The following is a 22,386-nucleotide window of genomic DNA, read 5'->3' on the forward strand; positions in this document are numbered from 1 at the left end:
ATTTTGCCACCTGTTCTGGTTTCATCAACTCAATCATTGAGTGTGTGTGTGTGTGTGTGTGTTGGTTGGCTGGATGGAGGGATGACAGTGTGGATTAACTGTGCTGTGTTGTTGCTGCAGTTCACACATTCCAGCGGACTGACTCGGGCCAACTCTCTGTACCAATGCAGAAGCCTGTTCTTTCTTCCATCCTGTCATCCCTTCACCTCCATCTCTGTTTCTCTGATTTCTCCATCCTTGTCCTTGTGTTTCATTTTACTGAGAAACACCAGAGACTCTGCCTCTCGTCTCCTTCACCTCTTCACTCTGCAGACACAGCTACTGTCAGATGTGACGTCTGTTTTGCAAAGTGCTTAAAAGTGTCAAATCAAGGCCAAAGTAAACGTATGTCTTCCCAGTAGAGCTGCACACTCTGCAGAGGACAATGACTAATAAATCCTGTATGTCGCTTTGTTTTGACCTGTGGCTGTACTACCCTCTACAGGAGAAACAATTACAAGACAGAATCATGGATTAGCCATTTAATCAATTAGTTGACTCACAGAAAATAAATAAGCAACTGTTTTAATATAGTTTTTAAGCACAGTTGGCAAATATTAACTTTACTACAGATTCTCTGTGATTTGATGCTTTTTCATTTAGTCAGTCTGCCATAGTTAATTGATTAATTAGTTTAGACTGACAGATATTTTAGGCTGCTCTTCATTTGTGACTGTTTCAGATTTTTTTGGAATTAATGAGAAAGCGAGTTAGTGCAAACAACAACAATAAAAAAAAAAGTTCCTTCAGTGTAACTTTTATTCACTAAAATAATGAGTTGCAGTGTATAAACCTGTAATAAACGAAAATGAAACATAAATTTGTTGCCGTTTCTGTACATCGTCTGTGTTTGTGTCTGTCAGGGCCGAGTGGAAGTGGAGGCCGGAAACGAGAACATGAAGTTTGAAACGGGACCTTTCTCCTTCTATGGTATCATGTCACTCAGTGCTCCCACATTGGGTGAGTTCAACATCTCCATCTTTCATCTTCCGTCCTCTCCTTTTAGATCACCTCTGTAAACACATTAGCTCATTGTTTATGCAAGCACAATTTACCTACTAGGATTTAATTTGAATTTACCATGTACTGTGTCAGGTTCAAATACATCTGCTCCCACCTATTGGTTAAATATTAGAAAACCATGAAAATATCATCTATATGAACTGGATAGTGAAATACAATATAGAATCTCTTTACGAACGTTAGAAATGTAGTTAGTTAATCCCAGTTAAAGGAAGTTACATCTCCATCTCCTTCAAATCTCTAAAAGAGACTGCAGCCTGAAACTGACACAGCCATGGTGACCACTAAAGGAAGTTACAACACACCAAATGCAATAGGCAATAAACAGAAGAATTTGAACTGACTCCACATATTGTCTTTAGTTTATACTCTATTTACCCACATTCTGAATAAATTAGACCAAGATATCTGCAGCAGTATGAAGCAAACCACACAATTTGTATTTGTGGCAGTTACATTTATGCAGAAAGGCAGCATCATTAACATGGCTTCTTGTTTTGGCACATTTGGTTTTCTCTTAGTGCTGCTTAAGTCTGGCTATTTAGAGCTTGTACTGCACATTGTCCAGCATGTATAATCTTTATGCATGTAATAAAAAAGTTTTTGATTGCAGGGTATTTAAACTTCAATTTGCTATTGCAGCGGCCATCTATCAATAGCAAATGGACATACAACAGCTGCAGATCGAACCTAACACTCCTGCAGGAAGGAGGAAATGTTTACACCCAGATACGGTTGATCTCACATGGTCAAACAGCAGCATCTGGTGGACGATTTTAACACAATACAGTTTCTCTAAAAAGAACAGTGCAGCCTCACTGGGTCCTAAATAAAACAAGCTGTTTGATAATTGATAACTTGTAAATAGTTGCTTGTATAGCCGTATTTAGTTAGTATTATTTAGTTTATTGATGTTAGATCCTCTTGTATAAAGCTGTGTGTGGAATTAGTTTTTTGAGTCTTCATTACTCCACATGGCCAAGACCTTCCAGTTATCTTTTATAAGTTTAAATGCAAAAATGTAGTCCAGCTAGATTTGTCCTAAAACACTTCAAAAGCACCAGTGGGATGAAGAACAATGAGCAGGACTCATTTCCCTCCTTCTTTCTTCTTCTTTCTTTTTATCCGTTTCTTTCTATCAGTTCTGCTCGGTTTTGTGTTGGTTGTTTCTGTTGTTGACAATCAGCTGTTAACTTGTCTCTCTGCTGTCCAATGTCACTTCATTGCTTTTGTTCATGTTCCCATTTCAAGCTGTTTTTTTTGTTGTTTTTTTTCCCCCTCTCTTTCACTCTTACGCTGGGACCAAACCACAGTATATCGTCCTGATAATGGCTGGGTCTGACAGATGGTGGGTGGCTGGACCAAAAGACCTGACATTTTGTTTCATGGAGTCATAAGTACAGCCGTTATGTTCTCCTGCACCCAATCAGCAACAACATCATGGCGAACCTTCCCAGACCTCAGTATAATGAGAACCCATTCATACAGACTCCCATAGGGCGATAACACCGACAGCAGAGGTATGATGTACAGTCAGCAGTAGCTCAGGTCATGGGGTGGAACAACAACAGTTTGTTTCTAATGCTTTAAAGTGTTGAAAGTTATGCTTTCACAATAACAATAAAATGCTCAGTAGTTAATTGATGATAGAGAGAGATCACATTTTTTTAACCAGTTTAACAGGCCTCATAATAATTCCAAAAAAAGTAGTTTTCATCAAATAGCAAACATTATTAGATTGAATTCAGTTCAATTCAGTTTTCTTTGTATAGCGCTAAATCCCAATAGAGTCATCTCAAGGTCCTTTACAAAAAATAAAAAACACATAGTGCTGTGCCTATTAGATACCACAGGATTACAGCAAATACTGACTTGAAATCAATAATAGTCAAACTGACACATAAGATTGAGGCTCAACCAGACTCTGATCGTCCAAAGCAAATTTGGGCCCAATTCATTTAAGGTGCTGGGTTGTGTCTAAGTTAGTTATAAAATTTACATGTTTAGTACAGAAACTGTATCAGCACAAATTATCATGTGATGCTGATAAATGGGAACAAGATGTTTGGTGCATCCATTTAAATGTGGAAAGGGGAAGGGTTTCCCTCCTGTGTCAAGCCGGTTGTGAAAAACCTACAGAATTGACTGAGGTTCAGTGTGTGTGACACTGTCCTGTGGCATGCACACCTACTGTCACACAGTAATTACCTGCAAAGATATAACTGTTGTTTGATTCCTGCATTAGCCTTTGTTTCTTTGAAGTCTCACTTTCATCCTGACTCTTACGATTTCAGGTGCTTCAGGTGGAGAGATGATATGTAAAGCATCATATTTTTTCATTTTCTGACCTTCCTTCCTTCTGTCTCATTCACCTGTTCTGTCCAAGCAGCTCAGTAACGCCCTGAGAAATTCACTTCACTTTCAACCAGTGTAAACTCTCATGTTGTTCTTGGAGTGGAGCAGGATTTCTTCACGGTTTTGCATGTGCTCATCCAGTCTGGAAACAGACCTGTCTCTGTCTCTCACTGACTCTGCCTCCCTCCCTTCCTCCTTCCCTCCTTCTGTCCCATCAATCACCTCCTCCTTTCTCCCTTATCTCCTCTCAGTGGCTGCACCTCGTCCTCGCCACCTCTCCTTAAAGAGGTTTTCTCTGTTCTCTCGGTTGCCAGGTAAACTTCGGCATGTCTGGGTCCTTTAACACCAAGGATGGGTGGGCCTCTTGGGTGGGCATGTGGGGCTTGAGTGGGTGGACCTGGCTCTTGATTCACCAGTTTTGACTTCGAAAATTTGGTACACGTTTGCTTAGAAATCTGTAAAAGGGTAAATCGGCACCTAATCACAGAGGACAGAAATTTGCTCTTGCAGAGCTTCTAATGGGTTGGAGCAGTGAATTATGGGTTGCACTTACAACAGTGATGTCTTTTGACTATTAAAATATCTGAAGTGCAGAAGCAGTTTTTCTTCTGCTTGTGATTTAGTGTAGAGTTACCCTTTAAGGACAGCAAAGAGTCACAAGATGACAGCTATGTTTTTGGCAAATAAGCTCTTTGTCTCCAAAACGACCTCATTTACACCTGGTTTTATTGAGTTGATTTATTTGCATCGGTTTTGCAGAGCAGGTGAGAAGGAGGCAGTGAGGAGGTGCTAAATCCATCTCTTCTTAGTGAACACCTGTAGGTGAAGGTCAGTCTTCATGTTACTGCACAACATTAATTGATATTTCCTGTCTCTCAAAGTTTGTCTGCTCAGTATCTGAGGCAAAGTGATGATGATCTGTGGTTTAGAAAACCAGTTGTAATTACAGTTTGACTAATATGAAGACACTACTGATTACTATTAGACAGTTTTACCTTATCACAGTATAAGTGCCAAATTAGATTTCTTTAATATAATCCAGTATCACAAATGTGCCTCAATGGCCTTTACTTGTTTACTAATAAGTGAGAAGTGCATTAGGTATTTTTTGGGGTGTTACATAAGTTGTACACATAAGAGCAACCACAAGTTTATTTTTCAACTTCAAATTTTTCACATTAGTCAGCTAATACAGTGTTTAATAGAAGAATAATATGCAAAAATTGTCATAATTGATAAACCTAAAGGTTTAATGTGTAACGTGAAAAAATTAGCAGCATCTAGTGGTGAGATCAGGTGGATGCAGTCCAAAGCACAATTCTCTGTTGAGAGTCTTTCCTCAGATCAGATTTGGCCTGAAAACTATATCAGTCAAATTCTTACATTAATTCAGTGTCGAGGTTTCTGCCATTTATCAAGACTTTCTACTGGATCCCATTACCTCCGCGCACCCTGCTACCCTTACAATTTATCATGTTGAACTCAAGTTTGGGTCGGAACCCGTATTGTTTTTCAGCATGGGTTTTTTTTTTTAAGCACGTAAAATGTTCGGATGACTGATAACATTTTATTACCAGGTGTAAACGATGTTTGGGAGAAGTTTCACCTCAGAATAGTTCAGAATAGTTTAAAATGTCTGGCACCAAAGCCTTGGTAGTGATTATCGTGAGATTAAGCAGTAAAATAGAATATTTTTCTTTGACTTGGGTGTTGTAAATTAAATTAAAAACCCAGTGTGGCAGCATATACATGGGGAACAGAGGCACAGAGGAGATGCAGAGGTGAAACAGACACTGATTCTTTGGTTTCTGCTCGGTCATAATGTTGAGCAAAGAGTTTATCTGCCAACATGTCAGCACAGTTTTTAAACTGGCAGGGCAACTGAGGACAGACACATGGTCACATGACATATCTAAGATAAAATCGAGAAGGATGGGACAACATCACGAGGCATCCATATGGGACTTGAAGCCCCTTGAGGGGGTCAGCTGTGTGCACATTGCAGTGTCAACTTTGGAAGCATCCTAATAGCTGCAGATGGTTTGGAGCTACTGGGATGCAGCCTGGGATTTTTTAATTCAGATGTTTATTTTTTGGTTCGTGTTGTCCTGTTCCTCACGTCCACAGTACCCCTAGTATAACCCCTACACTATAACCTAGTATAACTGTAGTGAATAGACTAAAGGGTATTAACTCCTTAAATAGATTACAAATGGTTTTGAAAAAGTATTTTAGACCTGCAACCAAAATCTTTCATCCACTTAATCAAAAATACCCAGTTCCAACTTGAATCCATGTACCGACTCAGTCTTGTAATTACGAATGAAAATGTTTTGATATTTGTCTTTTCATTATAAGATTTGGGATTAAGGTAAGAGAAATGATTGTTGTTTGGAATTGGGTTCCATCACTTTGTCCACCTTAATCTTAAAAACACTAATTCACTCAGCAATTACCAGGTCACTGTTATAGGATTGGTTGCTGATCATTGTCCTGAAAGATCCAGTAGTGAACTTTTATTTTAGTTTTAACAGTAGTTGAATGACATAAAATACAGAAACCTGAAAGAAAGAAATATAAATATGATAATACTAATTTTGTTTAGTGTTTATTGATAACATAAACATTCAAAAATGGTTTGTAGCAGATTAAATAAACAAACAGATTAAATAAACACTTAAAATTTCCTTTTTATTGACGCACAGCTCTTTTATTGATTTCTATGAACTACTTATTGAATGTTTATATCCTCTTAATAAAGTAAAGCGAAAGTAAAGTTCTATATTATATATTGCTGTGAGTCCTGAGATTATGCCCTTAAACCTAATCTTCCAGTCACTTTTTAAAAGGCAACCTGAAGTGTTTTTTTTAAAAAAGTGAACCAGTGCAAACCTTTTATTTATCTACAGAAATCAACCAGAGTAAACTATCAGAAATCAGCCTTTCAAATCACAGGCATGTACATTTGAATATCAGTCTAATTCATCTGATAAAATTTAAAAACTTGTAGCAGAAAAAGATAAATCAGCACTTTGGTTATTCATAGTGTTTAAGCCCTGCATTCATTTTAAGCACAACTTGACCTAAATAAAGAAAAGCTCACTACTGGATCTGCTTAGTTACTGAAGTTACTGTGTTGAGTATCAACACAATAGAGATCATGACAAAGTGAAATCTAACCACTAACTGGAACATCAGCTGTAGATATGCAGGATTAACTACCTAATTTAATTCCTTTGAAAGCTAACACACTTGACATGTCCAGGTAAAACAGTTTCCTATGACTCACTGAGGCCCCCTGCTGGAAGACTCATGCCTACGGGTAATAGTACACAGCCGGAAACGTCCCTGTGTGTGTTTGAGTGTGTGACACACCTGAGTCTATGGTTTTGTCTGGATGTAATCAGCATGAACCAATAAAAGCTAAACCTAACAGTCAGTTAGATGAACTACATTGTGGTTTCTGTATGTTGGAACGGAGGTGGAAAACAAGCTCCACGAGTCTTTGTGCCAATTATTAAGAATTACTGTTTGTTCAGATTCTCAGTAATCCAGGTGAGGTTGTCTGAAAGTTATGTCAACTGAACTTCAAATTTAGCACAGTTAAGTGTTGAAAAGAAGCGGTTAATTGATTAACGGCTTTGACAGTAACCGGTAAATGACTCAACCGACTTGAGGTACTTACTCACTACTACTACACTTTCACTACAAATTTATTCCCATCTACTTTCATTCAGTATTTTCACTTGGATATTGGGTCTTAATTGTTTGACACCTAATACCACATTTTTAATGTTTGAGTTGTGCATTAAGTCAATATAAAGTTAATCATCATAAATGAATCATATTCTGCAGAGTTTTTTACATAATCCAATTGTCGTAAAATGTTTTCTTCTGTTTTTTATTAAGGATTTTGTTTATTCTCTTGTTTGTGAATCTTTATCGTAGAATTTACTGTAACCCCATGTTTTGTTTTGGTATGTACTATATAAACATTTAAAATTTGTTTATAACATAATATAATGTGGTTGTAGAAGAACAGAAGTACAGTTTTAATCTCTGTTAATATTAATTGTGTGTGATAGTTTCCACCTCTGCCAATAAGCCGTGTGTTAGTTTACAACCTGCAGTGTCCAACATTCAATGAAAACACGCTGCTTGTAAAAATGTGAGTAAATGAGGAGAAGGTTAGTGTAAGGCATCTTCAGAAACACAAACTGAGTCACTGCTTGTGGAAAATTTGTGTCATTGTCTTTGGGTGTGAGACAAACCACTTTGCTGCTGTTACACGGAAACAAAGGGTATGTACAGTGCAAATGGTATTGAACTTGGATGATATAATATTGAATATATTGAATGGATGATATAACTCAACATTAACTCCTTTCTAAGGCCCCTCTGCCTCTTCTGCTCTCAAAGATGTAATTTAACGTTTGTTTTGGTGTCACTATGGTTGTTGCAATTATTATACCTTGTGTGTCACTAATTAGTTTTATTCATTTATTATTAATCTGCACTCGGACCAACACTGCATCTTGTGCATTGATCTGTGTTTGGAAACATTAGCGTAAACGCCATGTCACAGCTTTTTGTAGTGATAAGCTGTGTTTCCGATTTATGTATGTATGTTTGATGGCCTTTTAGATGCATCACATAATTCTGTCTTTTAACTGTTACCGGGAGCTCTTAGTGACCTTTTCTGTGTGCACACGTTTGCAGAGTTTCGCTCACCGTCCCACCTCAGTGGGTTGAACCGAACAGCATCTCTGGGCGGAGCAGACCGGACTGAGTCTCTCTCCGTCAGCGGCAGCAACAGCCAGCTCAACAGCAGCATCCCCTCACAGCAGTACACACCAGACTTCAATGTGCGAGCTCTCAGCGACCTGCAGTTTGTAAAGGTTGGCTATAAAGTTTCCTCTTGTTAGAACTAGTGAGTGAAAACCAGGTGTAGATGTCCCACAACTCACACTCCATAGTATAGTGTGGCATGAGCATTTATAACATAGAGCACAAGAGCTGTTTTAGTGCATAAAGTATATTCAACAGCAGATTAAAACTTTCAACTGTCTCCTGAGATAAGTGATCAAGGTACATTAACGTAGCCACGTTTCACTGAGACGTCCTGAAAAAGGAAATAAAGGTGTCTTTTCCACCTTGTCTAATATTCCTATACATCTGGTACATCTGGGGAAGTATCTACATTTGTGAAAATAATCAGATGAGCAAGTATAGTAGAAGAAAAATAAATGTACGGCAGTAAGTGCAGAAAGCTGTTTTCAGTAATTCTTGTTTTTGGTTATTGTGACAATGGTGTTAATGTTATCTAAGTATATTACTATTTAAAAAGTACTACGTGGCTGTAAAAAATATGATATTGTGCTCTGTAAATGCTGGATGTGTAAAGGAACAAGTGCTCAATGATGTCAGTTGTTGGTTAAAAAGAAAAAATGTCTTCCTTCCCACCTAAACCAAAGACGACAAACATCAATTGTAATCTCTGGTTCTCCCTCTGTTTCAGATCACGCGGGCTCAGTACCAGAATGGCCTGATGGCGTCTCGGCTGGACAGCACGCCTCAGTCCCCAGAGAGCGGACACAGCACAGCTCGCCTGGATCAGCCCACTCCCCCTGCCACTGCCAGCACCAACATAACAAACCTGGGCGCGGACTCTACCCCGACGGAGAACGGTCCAGATGAGACGACGCTTCTCCTCAACGAGCAGAACTCACCACACACAGCAAACCACCACAGCCAGTTGGAAAACAGCATTTGACACCTCCTCACCTCCTGATCCTGCATACTCCTGTGCTCAGACGTATGCTGAGGTGGGGAGGACTGTGTGTGTGTGAGTGGGAATCTCCACACAAGCCTTGGCACAGTTGACAAGGCCCAAAGAGACAAGCCATGTGCGCACATATTGTGTAAATATGCAAGAATTAAACAAGAGACACACGCACACACACACACACGCCGTCATACCAAAGTGTATTATGGAAACTTGCGTCATCCACTTTTTCCTAAACAGACTCACCACAAATCCAACACTTGCACGCATGAAACATCTGTATGTGTGTGTTTCTGTGGATGTGTGCACATGCTTCTTATGTATTAACTGATCTGAAGGACGTGTTTGTTTGGACCAGAAAGCTCCTCCCTCTTGTCCCTGTTAACATTCAGAGACCTTGAGCATTTGTACGTTTCTTCCTATATGTGTGTGCATTGCTTCCAAGTCCCTAATCAGCGACTCAGGGACACTCCGCCCTCGACTCCACCCTCCTGATATTCAGTACATACATACATACAGTTGCAGTTGGAACCTGCAAACCAACCCGTTGCCTTGTGTGTAGCATGCCCCCACCCTCGCCAACAACATCCATACAGCTAGAAGACAAAGACGACCTGAGCATGTCAGTGGAGCTCACACAAAGTAATATATGTTCTATAAAAATGTATAGTGAGATATTTATTGACAAAATCTGCGCACACAAGACTCCTACTGAGTCTGTTTTTATTTGGTGCGTTTATTTTTCCAGCTTGTTTCCTAAAGAGAAGCAGTAAGTAGCCTTTATGCCAGAGCTGTTAAGAGATTTAGCCAGTCTGTATCGTGATAAAGACAATCAAAATGACTATGATGAATGTGTTAGATGTAGGGTACGTTAAATGTGGCAGCCCTGCTGACAAACAGCCTCCCCCCAGTGAAATCTTTAGCATTCTTCCTCATGTCTCGATGACATATCGGAAAAGACCTGATGGGCATTTTCAGATAAATCCAGTCATGTAGGAATCAGTTTTCACAGAGGTGAAGATGTTTGAGAACACCAAAACCTGTCGAATCCTTTCTGCTTTATAATAGAGGTTAGGTTGTCTGTGTGTGTGTGTGTGCGCGTGTGTGCGTGCGTGACCAAAATGGCCATCGAAAGACTGGGAACAGAAAGCAAAAGAGGGAAGCTTTATCATCTTCTGACTAGAAACACACAATTTCCTGACTAGAAAATACTTTTAAGAAATTTGAGACTTTATTTATTTAGTTTAACATGTGCTTGTATATATTTTTGTTTGAATTGGAGGCAAGAAATGGGTTTTTTATTTTGCATCATTGTGAGATTTTATGTTAAATGTTTCTTTCCTCCCCCCCCCTTTTTTTGTTAGATCTAGGGGCACGAGGTTCTTTCCAGCTTATTGAACAATTTCAACATTTATTGTCTGTATATCTGTGGCCAAACATAAATTGATTTACAGCTCAGCCTTGGCATCAACCTAATTGGGTCAGTGTGGTGTTCTCCCTATACACCATGGGACCTCCAGCCCTGCCGACACAGAGACACAGACACCATCCAGCAGTCCCTATGTCTTTATTAAAACTTTTAATTGTCTTTTTACTCCTTTGGCATTGAGCTGGCAGCCCTTTCTCCAGCTGTCATCCATCAAAGTCACTCTGTCTCTGTCATTACCCCCTGCCTGTACAGACCTCCCTGTTCTGTTCTTTAGTTGTGTGACAGCGGCATCCACAGAGGGTGACTCTCCCCTGCCCACCTGGATGGCACATGAGACTCTCCTGGGCTTTTTCCACCGCCATCCCATAAAACCGATCTCTGGCTGTCAGTTCTTCCCTTTAGGTCATCACAGGGAAATCAAACTCCACTGCCACAAATCAGCTTTATGAGAAAATGGTGTATATTTTGTGATTATGACAAGAACTCTACACACTCCAGTTATATTTTACTGTGCTTTCTGAGGACATTTAAAAAGAGAAATGTGTCAGAAAATGCCTCCATTTGTATTTGTCTGAATTCTAGCTGTCCATGATCTCAGCGATATACAACATGAAACTCATCACGCTTGTGAAAATGTTCAATGTTAACGCAGCAAGTTGATTTCTACACTAAGTACCACATATACCAGAATGCAATGCAAGCTTTTCATCCCTAGTATGTTGCATTGTTGTCTAATCTGTTTCTAGTGTTGCTATGCATAAATTACAGGTGAAATTAATGAGCTCCTCTAAATATTGTGAAAAGGTAATCTGGGAAATGTAGACAATCAGGAGTAGGAGGAGACGACACACGCTGAAGCATTTATTTATTTTAATGATCTCAGAAGTACAGATCATCCTAAATGGAAGATTTCTGACGTGAAGTATTTTCCTCTTAAAGTCTGTGCTGAGACCAGTGAGATCACTTAATTTCCCTTCTCCCAGTAAACAAACTCAAACATCATCTTGTGGAAGTAAAACAACTGAAGAACAGTTTTGTTTATAGTTATATCTGCTGCTAAAAAGAGCCAGATATTAATAAATCCTACTCTCTTGTGGTCCTGAAAGAGGAACTCCAACAGTTGTATTTCTATTTTCAGTATAAATCTGACACCAAAGCCTTACCAAGTACCATTTCTCTTTAAATTAATTGGAAAAGTTATTTTGAACTTATCACAAGAAACATCATGGGTGTCAGACCAAGAAAATGATCTCATTGCATTTCTGAGGTAGTCTTTTTTTTTTTTAAGTATGCAAATTTCAGCCAAAGACTTTTTTTGTGTGTCCAGGAGTCGTCATAGATAGTCAATTTTTCTTAACAAAGAAAAAAGTAGAAAACTATATGTCATGTTGTCGAGTATGAGACAGATGTGGTTATAACCTGAAGAATTATTAGATTAATTGTTTTATGGGCTGAAGAGTTATGGTTGTGAGCTCCTCTAATGTTGTGTCTTTTTTGTTTTGCCAATCTTTTATGTACAAATCAGAGCTGTTCAAGCCGTGATCAGGTAATTTGACCTAAACGAGAAATGCTGTTACAGAAGGTAGGATTTACACCATGGTGTAACACAGTGTGCCTCACACTGCCTTAAAACACTGTCCAGTTTATCTGATCCTTTGTTACACAGTGGTACGGTCCTTTTTTTTTTTTTGTTGTTTTTATTGTCAAAAGTTCCTAATCATAATAATTACATTTCATTGTGGAGATTCATGACACTAAATAGCAGCAGACTGAATTTTCGCTCATACTACTGGTTGAGTTAAATGTCAGTGCGTGAAGACAGGAATACAGATTTTTGTTTCTTAGACAAAATTAGCTCAGTAGTGAAATGCCAATTTTATGTTATGGTGTAAATTAAAAAGTCCAATGTGGTGAATATTTGGTGTTAGGTGTTTTGTGACAGAATAAAACCAAACTGAAACTCATGTAAAATCAAATGTAATTTTCTTTTTTTGTTAAATGTCCAAAACTTTTATTTTAAGCTCAGGAGGCTAGTATACCAAATACATAGACATTAGCCTAAGAAAGCTCTTTTAAATTTGTAATCAGCTAAGCTGTCCCTTTACAATTCTATCATTTTGAGTTTCCATATTCACATGTCCTTAAGTGTATCAGGATTCTGCTGTACTAGTTTGTAAAGCTCGGGCATCACATCATTTTGGGATGAATGAAAATTTATATTATAAGCCCTTAAAAACAATGTTAACATGCTAACAGCTAAGGCCATTTTTGACCTCAGCAGTCTGTATGGTAAGGTAAACAATAAAAGGTTTTGCCTTTTTCTCCCAGGTTTTTGTAGGAAACTCTTCAATCATTAAGTGCTGAGGCCACAAATGGAGCTAGCACTGGACAGTAATGATGGGATGTATTATTAAATGATCTTTTTTTTAATCTTTCTTCAAAAAAAAAGTTGTTCAGAAATTTGCAATTGGTGTAATGTTAGTAGTAATAGATACTATTCTCTTTAAAAACCAGCAAGATGTTTAATATTTTGAGTAAGAGAGTCAGAAGAAACCTATGAGAAAACCTCAGTAATGGCTGATGATATAGCAAGAAGAAGCTTCACCCACTGATGTTTAACTCTTCTGTATACAACTTCTAAGCATTTCTCTATTTCAGAGAAATGCTTGTTTTTCCACCAATGCTCTCTATCTTGTGAATGAAGAAAATGAAAACAGCCCAGACTCTTGCGTGATCAAAAATAAAAGCACTTTAATACGGAAGGAAGAATTTTCCCAAAGGCCACAAATTTGCTGGTTTGTAGCCCTGTTGCAATGCCGTTGTTGACCAGGATGTTGTAATCATTACATCAGTGGCTTCTTAACATGACATTGCTTTTAAATGCTTTCACTACCTTGTACTACCTGTACTGGATTTTTTGTGTTCATTCTTGTTTTATGTTTAACAAACACATACACTCTCTTGGTAAAGGACTCTTTTTTTTGTTCATTTTGTAAATTGTTATGATTGATCCCCGCCTCCTGCTTTAAAGTGTACTGGGTAAATGTGTATGTGAGCCTTTGTGCATTCATTTGTTTGTACCTCAGAAACTCTATCGGTAATTGTGGTAAACTGTCATTTTTTTGTTGTTTTTTTATTTGCCATTGCGTTCAGAGAAAAAGAAAGTGACCCTCATTCTCTCTGGCATGCTTTAACTTCAAAACAAAGAAACAAGGTGTAAATACTGTTTTATAATTTCTGTCTTAATGAGTTTTGAAGATGAAGAAAGTTATTAATAAAACTGAGATATATTTCTCTATTGAACTTTGTTTCAGAGTGACCAGAATGACAATGACACAAAGTGGAAAGTGACACGTTTATTTAATAATGGGCAAAATACACTTACATAAAGATGGTAAATATCCTGGATAGCTATAATTAGAAATATAGGTCTAGCTAACTTTCTAAACTAACTAAGTTTTCAGCAGTACATTTACTCAAGTAGTGTATTTGGACATGATTCTACTTATTTTCTGTCATATGTTTCTTTACACTCCATAGAAGGAACCACTGTACTTTTCAATCAACTAGATTTATTTGGCAGCTATCGTAGCTGGAAAAATACAACATATTGTTATAAAGTATATGAAAGTAGGTCACACAGGGTCTTTAATAAATGAAACCCCAGCTTTTCTTCTGGGCACTATTCTTTAAACCATTAGAATTTTTGTAGTTGAAGATGTATATCCCTCCAAATTCAATTTGGTCAATATCATAGAAGAAAAATGAGAAAAAACAAAAAATAGTGTGGAAAATTAAACATGCTGTTTAGAACAACAAGTAGGAAAAATAGCTGAAAAATTAAATGTGGATTTTATAGATTGATTGTTAATGAAAACATTAAAAATCTAATTTCATTTTAAAGTATTTTATTTATCTTTAATTAATCAACAGTTATCGATGGTGATTGTGCTGTATTTTATATAGACTGCATATATTTTACAGTTTAACGTTTAAATGTTTCTTTACTAAATAAGGACGTCACTTGTATTTTCTACTTCCTTTTTCCTTGTGTGTGTCATTTAAGACAGTGTTTACTCACCCTAGAGTCAGTAAAACCAGGTAATATTATCTGCTGTTAAATATCTTGCATACATCTACCCACTGCTTTTTGCTGCCACGGCGGCAGGTTTGGAAGACGTTATTTCACCTGAGCTAGGTGTGGATGAGGAAGTGAAATTGAGAAATATGTGGGAAGTGGTTGGAATTTTTATCTTGAGAAATCCCAAAGCTGCTCCTGTACTTTTACAGCAGGGAAATTTTGTTTGTCAGACCAGTTCACCAGGGTGGATCTAAGTCATCAGCACACCAGTGGAAGAAACAACCTTATTAGGCTACTGCAGAGCGCAAACATGTTAAAACCTGCAGGAGTTCCACTGAGAGCGCTTCTGGCACTGAATGTCAGAAATCCTAGGGCTGCAGTCAGGTTTCATCAGGATTTTAGATATTTAACTATGATGCAATTCCGGCAGCATGGTGGGTTTTCTCCAGGTACTCTGGTTTCCTCCCACAGTCCAAAAACATGTATGTCAGGTTGATTGGTGACTCTAAATTGCCCATAGGAGTGAGTGTGAGTGTGTGACGTTGTTTGTCTCTATGTGGCCCTGTGATGGACTGATGACCTGTCCAGGGTGTACCCCTGTCTTCCACCCAAAGAGAGCTGGGATAGGCTCCAGCAGATCCCTGTGACTTTGGTTAAGGAATAAGCGGATATAGATGACGGATGGATGGATGATGCAATTCCATGCCAAACATTCATGTGGTCTGTTCCCATATTTATACATCTATAAAATTTTAGACTTAAGTGATAGAAATCATCCACTTTTACACCAGTTCTTTAATTTCTTTTGAAATATCCTTCAATTTAAGAAAGTCCCAGGGATGGATTGTTTAAGTTGTTTAGCTGTTTAGGTCTTACTACTACTACTAATATTAATGATCTAAATAATGCACAAAGACACAGAGATAAGAGCAATATAAGTATATTTCAGTTAAATGGGTGAAGCAGCAAAAAACGCTGTTTATAATTTCTCAGTCAAATATTAGCATGTTTGATGAGAAAGTCACATTGGCTTTAGTATAAAAGGGTAGAGGAGACTATAGTCTCAAATATAATGTGTGTTGTCACAGGGGAGACAGTAAGCTGTCAGTCTTAGCCTCCAGCTATCTCATTATTAAAATATCAATAATACCAAAATGCTAGTTTCTCATTAGTTATCTCATTATAGTTTGTCAAATTTTATAGGATATTAAAGTTTTTACTGAGGGTGCAAACACGTCTAGTGTCTACTTTCATATATCATTACAACAAAACAATCATTTCAAAAATGGACCACAGCAGTACACTTGGATGTGGTTATTAATCATTTTTTCTTCATTAGTCATCTTTTTTTCATAGTCTGAATTTCTTTTCTTCATTACACTGTGACAGGCTCCAGCAGATCCCCGTGACCCTGAGCCAGGAAAAACGGGTATAGAAAATGGATGGATGGATGGATGGATGGATTATACTGTGACATTTTTGTTATTTTTGTCAAAAAACAAGTGACCAGTCATTAAGAGCATTAGCATCTGATTAAAGTATACAGTAAATTATAATAAATGGACTTCATGTTAAGTTTTGTTTTTTTAATTTGAGAATTTTTTCATTTCAACAAAATAGTTCAATATTTGTAGTTTATTGAACTGGATCCATCCATCCATCTTCTATACCCGCTTTTTCCTGAAAGCCAGGGTCACGGGGATCAGCTGGAGCCTATCCCAGCTCTCTCTCGGGTGAAAGGCAGGGGTACACCCTGGACAGGTCACCAGTCCATCACAGCTGAACTGGATGACTTTCTATTTAAAGTCCAAAGTAAAACTGTGTCTCATCAGGGGTAAAAGATGCACATTTTTTTCTTTCAAGTGCTTCAGTTTTAGTGTTTTCTGACATCTGCCCCAGCTGTAAAAGTACAAAATTGTGACCAACTTTGATTTAGAACTTCAGCAGAGAGAATATTACATAATATGTATTTTTAAAAATGTTTGTAACTCTGCTGTGTCATTTTGACGTTTGCTCACTTCCTCACTTTCTCAAAAAATAAAAATTCTAATGTGATGTTAACAGCATTGATTCAAACAGGAGAGCATCAGTAAATTATAGGCATGTGAATCACACAGGAAGAGCGTGTCAGTACAGTTTCACCACATCCTCCAATTATTTAACATAGACATGCACACACAGCACATGCCCCGCAGCACGATTTTACACTTATCAGTGAGAGCGCTGACACAAATGATCCCCTAACCCCTGAACACTGGGTACATGGGAAAGTGACAAAATGTCATCTCTTTCCCAGAAATTCCTAAACCTCGAGTTGATCCAGACACACAGCTGCAGATCAGCATCCAACAAATCTTTTAACCTAAACAAGTCTTAACTTGTCAATAATTGACGTCAATAACACATGTTCCTGATGACCCACCTTTTTATAATAATTTACCAAACATAACTTCAGACTAAACATTTTGGAAATGACAGTGTAGTGTAGTAGGTACAGTATTATTGAAAATTGATTTCCATTTTTTCTACTAGAAAATCTTCATAGTTATGTTCTAATTTCTTAAAGTTTTATGTCTTTTTGTTTATTTAGATTTTTGCTTTACTTTGGTTGTAAATGTACAAATGGCTTCAAATATATTTAGACCTCAACCTTTTGTACATTTCATTCTGTGGTAGTTTTTATTTAACTTAATCCTGAATTTCCCTGCCAGGAGATCAGTGAAGTGTAATCTAATCTAATGTAATGTAACATAATATAATCTAATCTTAAATTTAAGAGGATTAAATTGCCACTGTCGCCCACAAATCTGTACCACATAGTACCACATAGTGACAGTTAGGGTAAAAAAAATGCTTGAAGTGAAGTAAAGCATGTTTTAAGAAATGTTTGCAGTTGTATTAAAAACCAAAAAAAAAAAAAAAAAAAAAAAAACGTTTTTGGACCCTGTGGTCCCTGTTTTCTTTCCAACAATCCATGAGACCTTGAGTCCAGCTGTGACAATTTGAGCTGATTGGATGTTATAATCCACAGTACGTGGACTGATTGGCTTTGTATTTGTATGTCATTCTTTGGCTTTTTATTTTTATTTTATTTTTTATGTCTGTGGATGGATGATCTTAACTTGACCGCACCTTCAACAGATGACTGCAGTGTATGACTCAAACATCCAAGTGAAGCAACAACAACAACATAGGTCTGAGGTGGTTTAAACTATATGGATCTTTGTTTACACTCTGCATGTCAGTTTTAATTAAACCAGGTTTTAATTAATGTCATTAAAATAAGGTAAATTATGGCTTACGTGAAACCTGGAAGTGTAAATTTATCAGTGTTGTACAGGTTGTCTGCAGTTCATTGATGATAACTGATGAAAGTGACTTATATGGCCAAGTATGGTGACCCATACTCAGAATTTGTGCTCTGCATTTTAACCAATTCCAAAGTGCACACACACCATGAACACACACCCGGAGCAGTGGGTCTGGGCCTTGCTCAAGGGTCTCACCTCAGTCGGGGTATTGAAGGTGGACAGGGCACTGGCTAGTCACTCTGTGCCACCGACAATTCCTGCCGGACCTGAGACTCGAACCTACAATTTTCAGGTTACAAGTCCGACTCCCCCTGATTGATGTCATATTGGTTGTGGACTTTTTTTGTTGGAGACCACAATGTGAATATGCCTTTGTCTTTATTGTGTCACCTTAGACATTTAGTTTTAAATTGATTTAATGTCTTTTTCTTCATAATATCAATGTATGTAATGTAAAATACAGTTACATATATTCCATGATTTTATTCACAATGGCTATGTGCTTGCTCTTTTGAATAGCTGGTAAGGAGAGATGATGAAACTGAAATCTTAGCTTCTTTCTATTTTTAGTCATGCTTCTTTACTTCTTCTTCTGAAGGTCTAGACTGACGCAGCTTAACTACTAAAGTTTTCACACATCCAGTGACATATTTTAACATATTTGGATTGGTGTAAAATTTGGTACAGACCACCTCCCCAGAAACCTCAGCTATGCTTTAATGCTTATGAGCACATTTGAGCTTCCTAAGACATATTGTTGCCAGTATCACTGTGAGTCTTCTTAGCACTATTATTATATTACTCCTCCCCCCATACAGAGTGCTGTTGTTTTCTATTAGAACTGCTTAAATCCAGCCTGAATGACACTCCCAGGGAAGTGAAGTAACATCAGATTAAGCCACCGTTATGCAATACAAACAAGGAGGAAGTCTGTTATATTTGTTGGAATTTTTTTCTCACTTCAAAAGAACCACAAAAACAAAGATCCAGGTCAAAGACGTAAACCAATTAGGAAACAGCCTACAGGAAATTTTGCATTTCATGTAATGAGCTTTCACCAATTTACAGTAGAGTATAGGGTATGTGTTATAGTTTTGGCATTGCTTAAGATAAAAAAAAAACTGCTTTTACCCAGTTGTGATAAATTATTATTATTATTATTTGAATGGAGGCGGTCTCACGGTTGGAGCAGGCTTCTCCCCAAAGACTTTGACTCAATATAACTGCAGCACACTTTTTTAATTTAACAAGTATGGTGCAGTGTGTATTGTACAAGCAAGGGGCAATATTTTTACATACATGTCTATTTTCTTTCAGGCAGTAGTATATGAGAGGATCAATACCACTAAATCAATATGCTAAATGTGAAGCTACAGTTACCTAAAGTACTGTATAGTATTTGTCATATGTCTCTCATTCCTAAAGAGCATGGGAATCACTGATCGTCCTAAGTGTCTCAATCACATACTAGGCTTGCCATGCGTGATTGTGTCACAAACCCAGTATTTCATCATCAGTGAAAGAAATTCCCAGCCAGTGAGTATATATATTATCCAGCAGGTCTTTAGAGGCAGATTAACACTGACAGGACAACTGCTAGGATCTTATCAGAGCTACTTCTACTGATTTCAAGTGGTAAATGGACTTTTCTTGTAATAGTTTTTTTTTGTCTGATAGATCATAAACAAAAATCATACTTATGGTTAGAAGTAAACTAGACAATACAAGTGTATTTCCTTGAATGATTTCAACACTGGAAATTGCTTTGTTTCTTATTGCAGCTTTATTTCAGAAAAAGATGGAATTTAATATGACATGCGACATGAGTGAAATTCGGGAAGCCAAGATGCCCAATGGTCTGGACTTGGAGATTATCTATCATCCAATGAGAATGAAGAGTTTGGTCAACCTTGTCATCGCAATAGAGAGGCTGAAGTCCAGAAAGTCAGCATCAGTGCTGTGCACTGAGTTCAGAGATGAAAACCTGCTCAGCATTATGCTGGAGAGCATAGTGGAAGGTAATCGCACAGACAACAATTTGGTCTATAGAAATCACAGTTTCACAGTATTTATTTAAACATGAAAATACTGCCTTGTGAGTCCTTGATTGCTTGGATTTATTTGGCCCATCAGAGCTCTGCTTTGTTGCACCTACTTTGTTACACTTCATTTTTTATTAGTAGCTTATATGAAGTTAATCTACAGAAAATGATCCTTGTAATTTGTGTAGTAGGGACACTACTCCTTAAACTACAGTGACCATAATATACTGTAAATCTGCCGCCTGTAGTGATGAAGTTGTTAATAAACAGCAGTAAATTATTCAGCGAGGTGTTCTAACTTCCAACTTGTGCTGAAAAACAAGACAAGACCTGTGGCTGTAGGGAAAGATGAAAAATAGCTTCACAACATAACTAACTGGGTATCCATCTTTTTTCCCATAGAACAAATTGTGTTTCCATGTGGCTCAGCACCAACTGATCAGTTCAGCAGAACGGGCGAGCACCAGTGCAGCATGACAGACAGCCAGAAGAGGAACTTAATTCTGAACGAAAACAGCATGGAGCTCAATGCAGTGATGCTGCAGGGAGGCAGTGACAGCCGCAAAGGTACCTGCATATTGCAATTCAGTCTGATGGTTAGATTGTTAGTTTTAGTTCATCTGGCAACTTTGCGCTTGGTAGTTTGACCGAAGCTAATATATTTTTTAACACATCTTCAGTTAACCTCAACATGTCGACCTACGTGCACCCTTCACCCACTACTGAAGCCCAACCTGTGGCTCTGGCCATCAAAGGCACAAATCTCTACCTGTCGTGCCACAGTAAAGATGGCAGGCCAACCCTGCATCTGGAGGTAAAGTTCCTACATTAATTTACACGCTACACACATGTGCTGCATTTCATTATCATCTAAAGAAGACACAGCAAATTTATAGAAAATTTTGCATTTGATGTGAGCAAGTAATTTTCTCCAGTGTCATGGTTAAACCTTCTGACATCTGTCTTTTCTCAGGTGGTGGGGGACAAAAACACTCTGTCCAGCATCAGCTCAGAAAGTGAAATGATGCGATTTCTTTTCTACAAACGTGACACTGGATTGAACATCAGCACTATCATGTCTGCCCGCTTCCCTGACTGGTATGTCAGCACTGCAGAGCAGGACAACAAGCCGGTAGAGATGTGCATGGAGTCTGCTAACCGCTACAGAACCTTCAACGTCCAGCGTCAGAGTTAAAACCTGCCAAAGACAAAGTGTCAAAGTGTAATGTCTGTTTGCATTTTAGCATCAACAAGAACATTTGGATATTGAAAAAGGTGTAGCTAAAATATAGTACTATATATATTTTGATTCAGACAATCTGCAGCAAAGATATAATTTATAAAAAGCACTAGCACTGTCTACTAAAAAGACTTCTGCAAGTAACTGTATGTACTAAGTACATTAAGTAAAACACTTAGTGTGTTAGTTACCATACCACAAGGTTCATTGTATTTGTATGACTTTAATATTTTTCTATTGCATTTTATTTATTTATTTATGGTCAATTATAACATTGAAATATTTAAAAATTTTATTTGCACTGAATTTGAATAAAGTTTGATAAATTACTTGGGTTTATGTTTTATATTCTCACAGTATTTGCAGAATTTACATGTCAAACAGGAATAAACGACTTTACTCTAGATATTAGCTATAGCACAGTTGTAAAGAATTTTTAAAGGATACTGATGGTGTAAATATCAGAATAAGATTTTACACAGAAAATTTCTGAACTAGCAGGTGCCTTCATAATAATAACCTAATAAAGTGATTTAGACTATGGCTAATAATTATATTTCAGATATTTCAATGTTTTTATTGAGGTATGTGACTTATTAGAGTATGGTTATAGTTTTTATATCATTGTAGAAGAAAAGCAAGTTATACGCTGTAAGGACATTTTAAATTTGCTTGCACAAGTATTGCCATGTTAATCTATAAATTATAAAGTAATAAAAGTAAAAGTAAGTAAGTAAAAAAAAAAAACACAGAATGGCCCTTAAACTTCCCTGAAAATGAACATCATTGAAGTTCTGTAGATAGAGCTTTAAATAAGTTATATGTGCAAGAATGTCTCAAATCATCTCAAAACATGAAAAGATCTGCATTGAGGAGTGAATAAAAAGTCTAAGATGTTTCTAAAATTGTTTTAGATTTAATTTAAACTTTCGACCTCTTATTATTATTTTTTTTCAGGTTTGTTATTGTTTTTGAATACATGTTGCTCCTTTGACTGCTCTGGCCCTTTTACACTTTAGCTCTTTTTACTTGCTTTTTTTTGTTGTTGTTTACATTTTCTGCTCCAATCAGCGCAGGGCTT

General features: G+C 37.4%; 2 protein-coding genes across 6 annotated transcripts in view; both read left to right on the forward strand.

The window, feature by feature from the left end:
* LOC113138472 (metal transporter CNNM4) overlaps positions 1-13,934 on the forward strand; it is a 37,556-nt gene extending 23,622 nt beyond the window's left edge. For 2 of the 4 annotated variants that reach the window (XM_026320937.1, XM_026320938.1), the window contains exons 5-7: positions 903-999; positions 8,137-8,315; positions 8,936-13,934. In XM_026320937.1, the coding sequence (XP_026176722.1) occupies positions 903-999; positions 8,137-8,315; positions 8,936-9,190 (531 nt within the window). In that variant the 3' untranslated portion in view covers positions 9,191-13,934. Of the gene's footprint in view, positions 1-902; positions 1,000-3,668; positions 8,316-8,935 lie in introns of those variants that run through there. The other 2 variants (XM_026320940.2, XM_026320941.2) reach the window with 1 other exon arrangement.
* A 5,634-nt stretch (positions 13,935-19,568) lies between these two features.
* On the forward strand, positions 19,569-21,634 carry LOC113138728 (interleukin-1 beta-like). Of its 2 annotated transcripts, XM_026321410.1 has the most exons (5): positions 19,569-19,658; positions 19,805-20,041; positions 20,468-20,632; positions 20,746-20,879; positions 21,039-21,260. In XM_026321410.1, exons 2-5 carry the CDS (start codon positions 19,822-19,824, stop codon positions 21,258-21,260), a joined length of 741 nt encoding a protein of 246 aa, XP_026177195.1. In that variant the 5' UTR covers positions 19,569-19,658; positions 19,805-19,821. The 2 variants fall into 2 exon arrangements, with proteins under 2 accessions (XP_026177195.1, XP_026177196.1); XM_026321411.1 differs by lacking the exon at positions 19,569-19,658 and having other exon boundaries at positions 19,822-20,041; positions 21,039-21,634.
* The last annotated feature ends 752 nt before the right edge of the window (positions 21,635-22,386 follow it).

This window comes from Mastacembelus armatus, chromosome 9, assembly GCF_900324485.2.
Source record: "Mastacembelus armatus chromosome 9, fMasArm1.2, whole genome shotgun sequence".
NCBI classification, from domain to species: domain Eukaryota; kingdom Metazoa; phylum Chordata; class Actinopteri; order Synbranchiformes; family Mastacembelidae; genus Mastacembelus; species Mastacembelus armatus.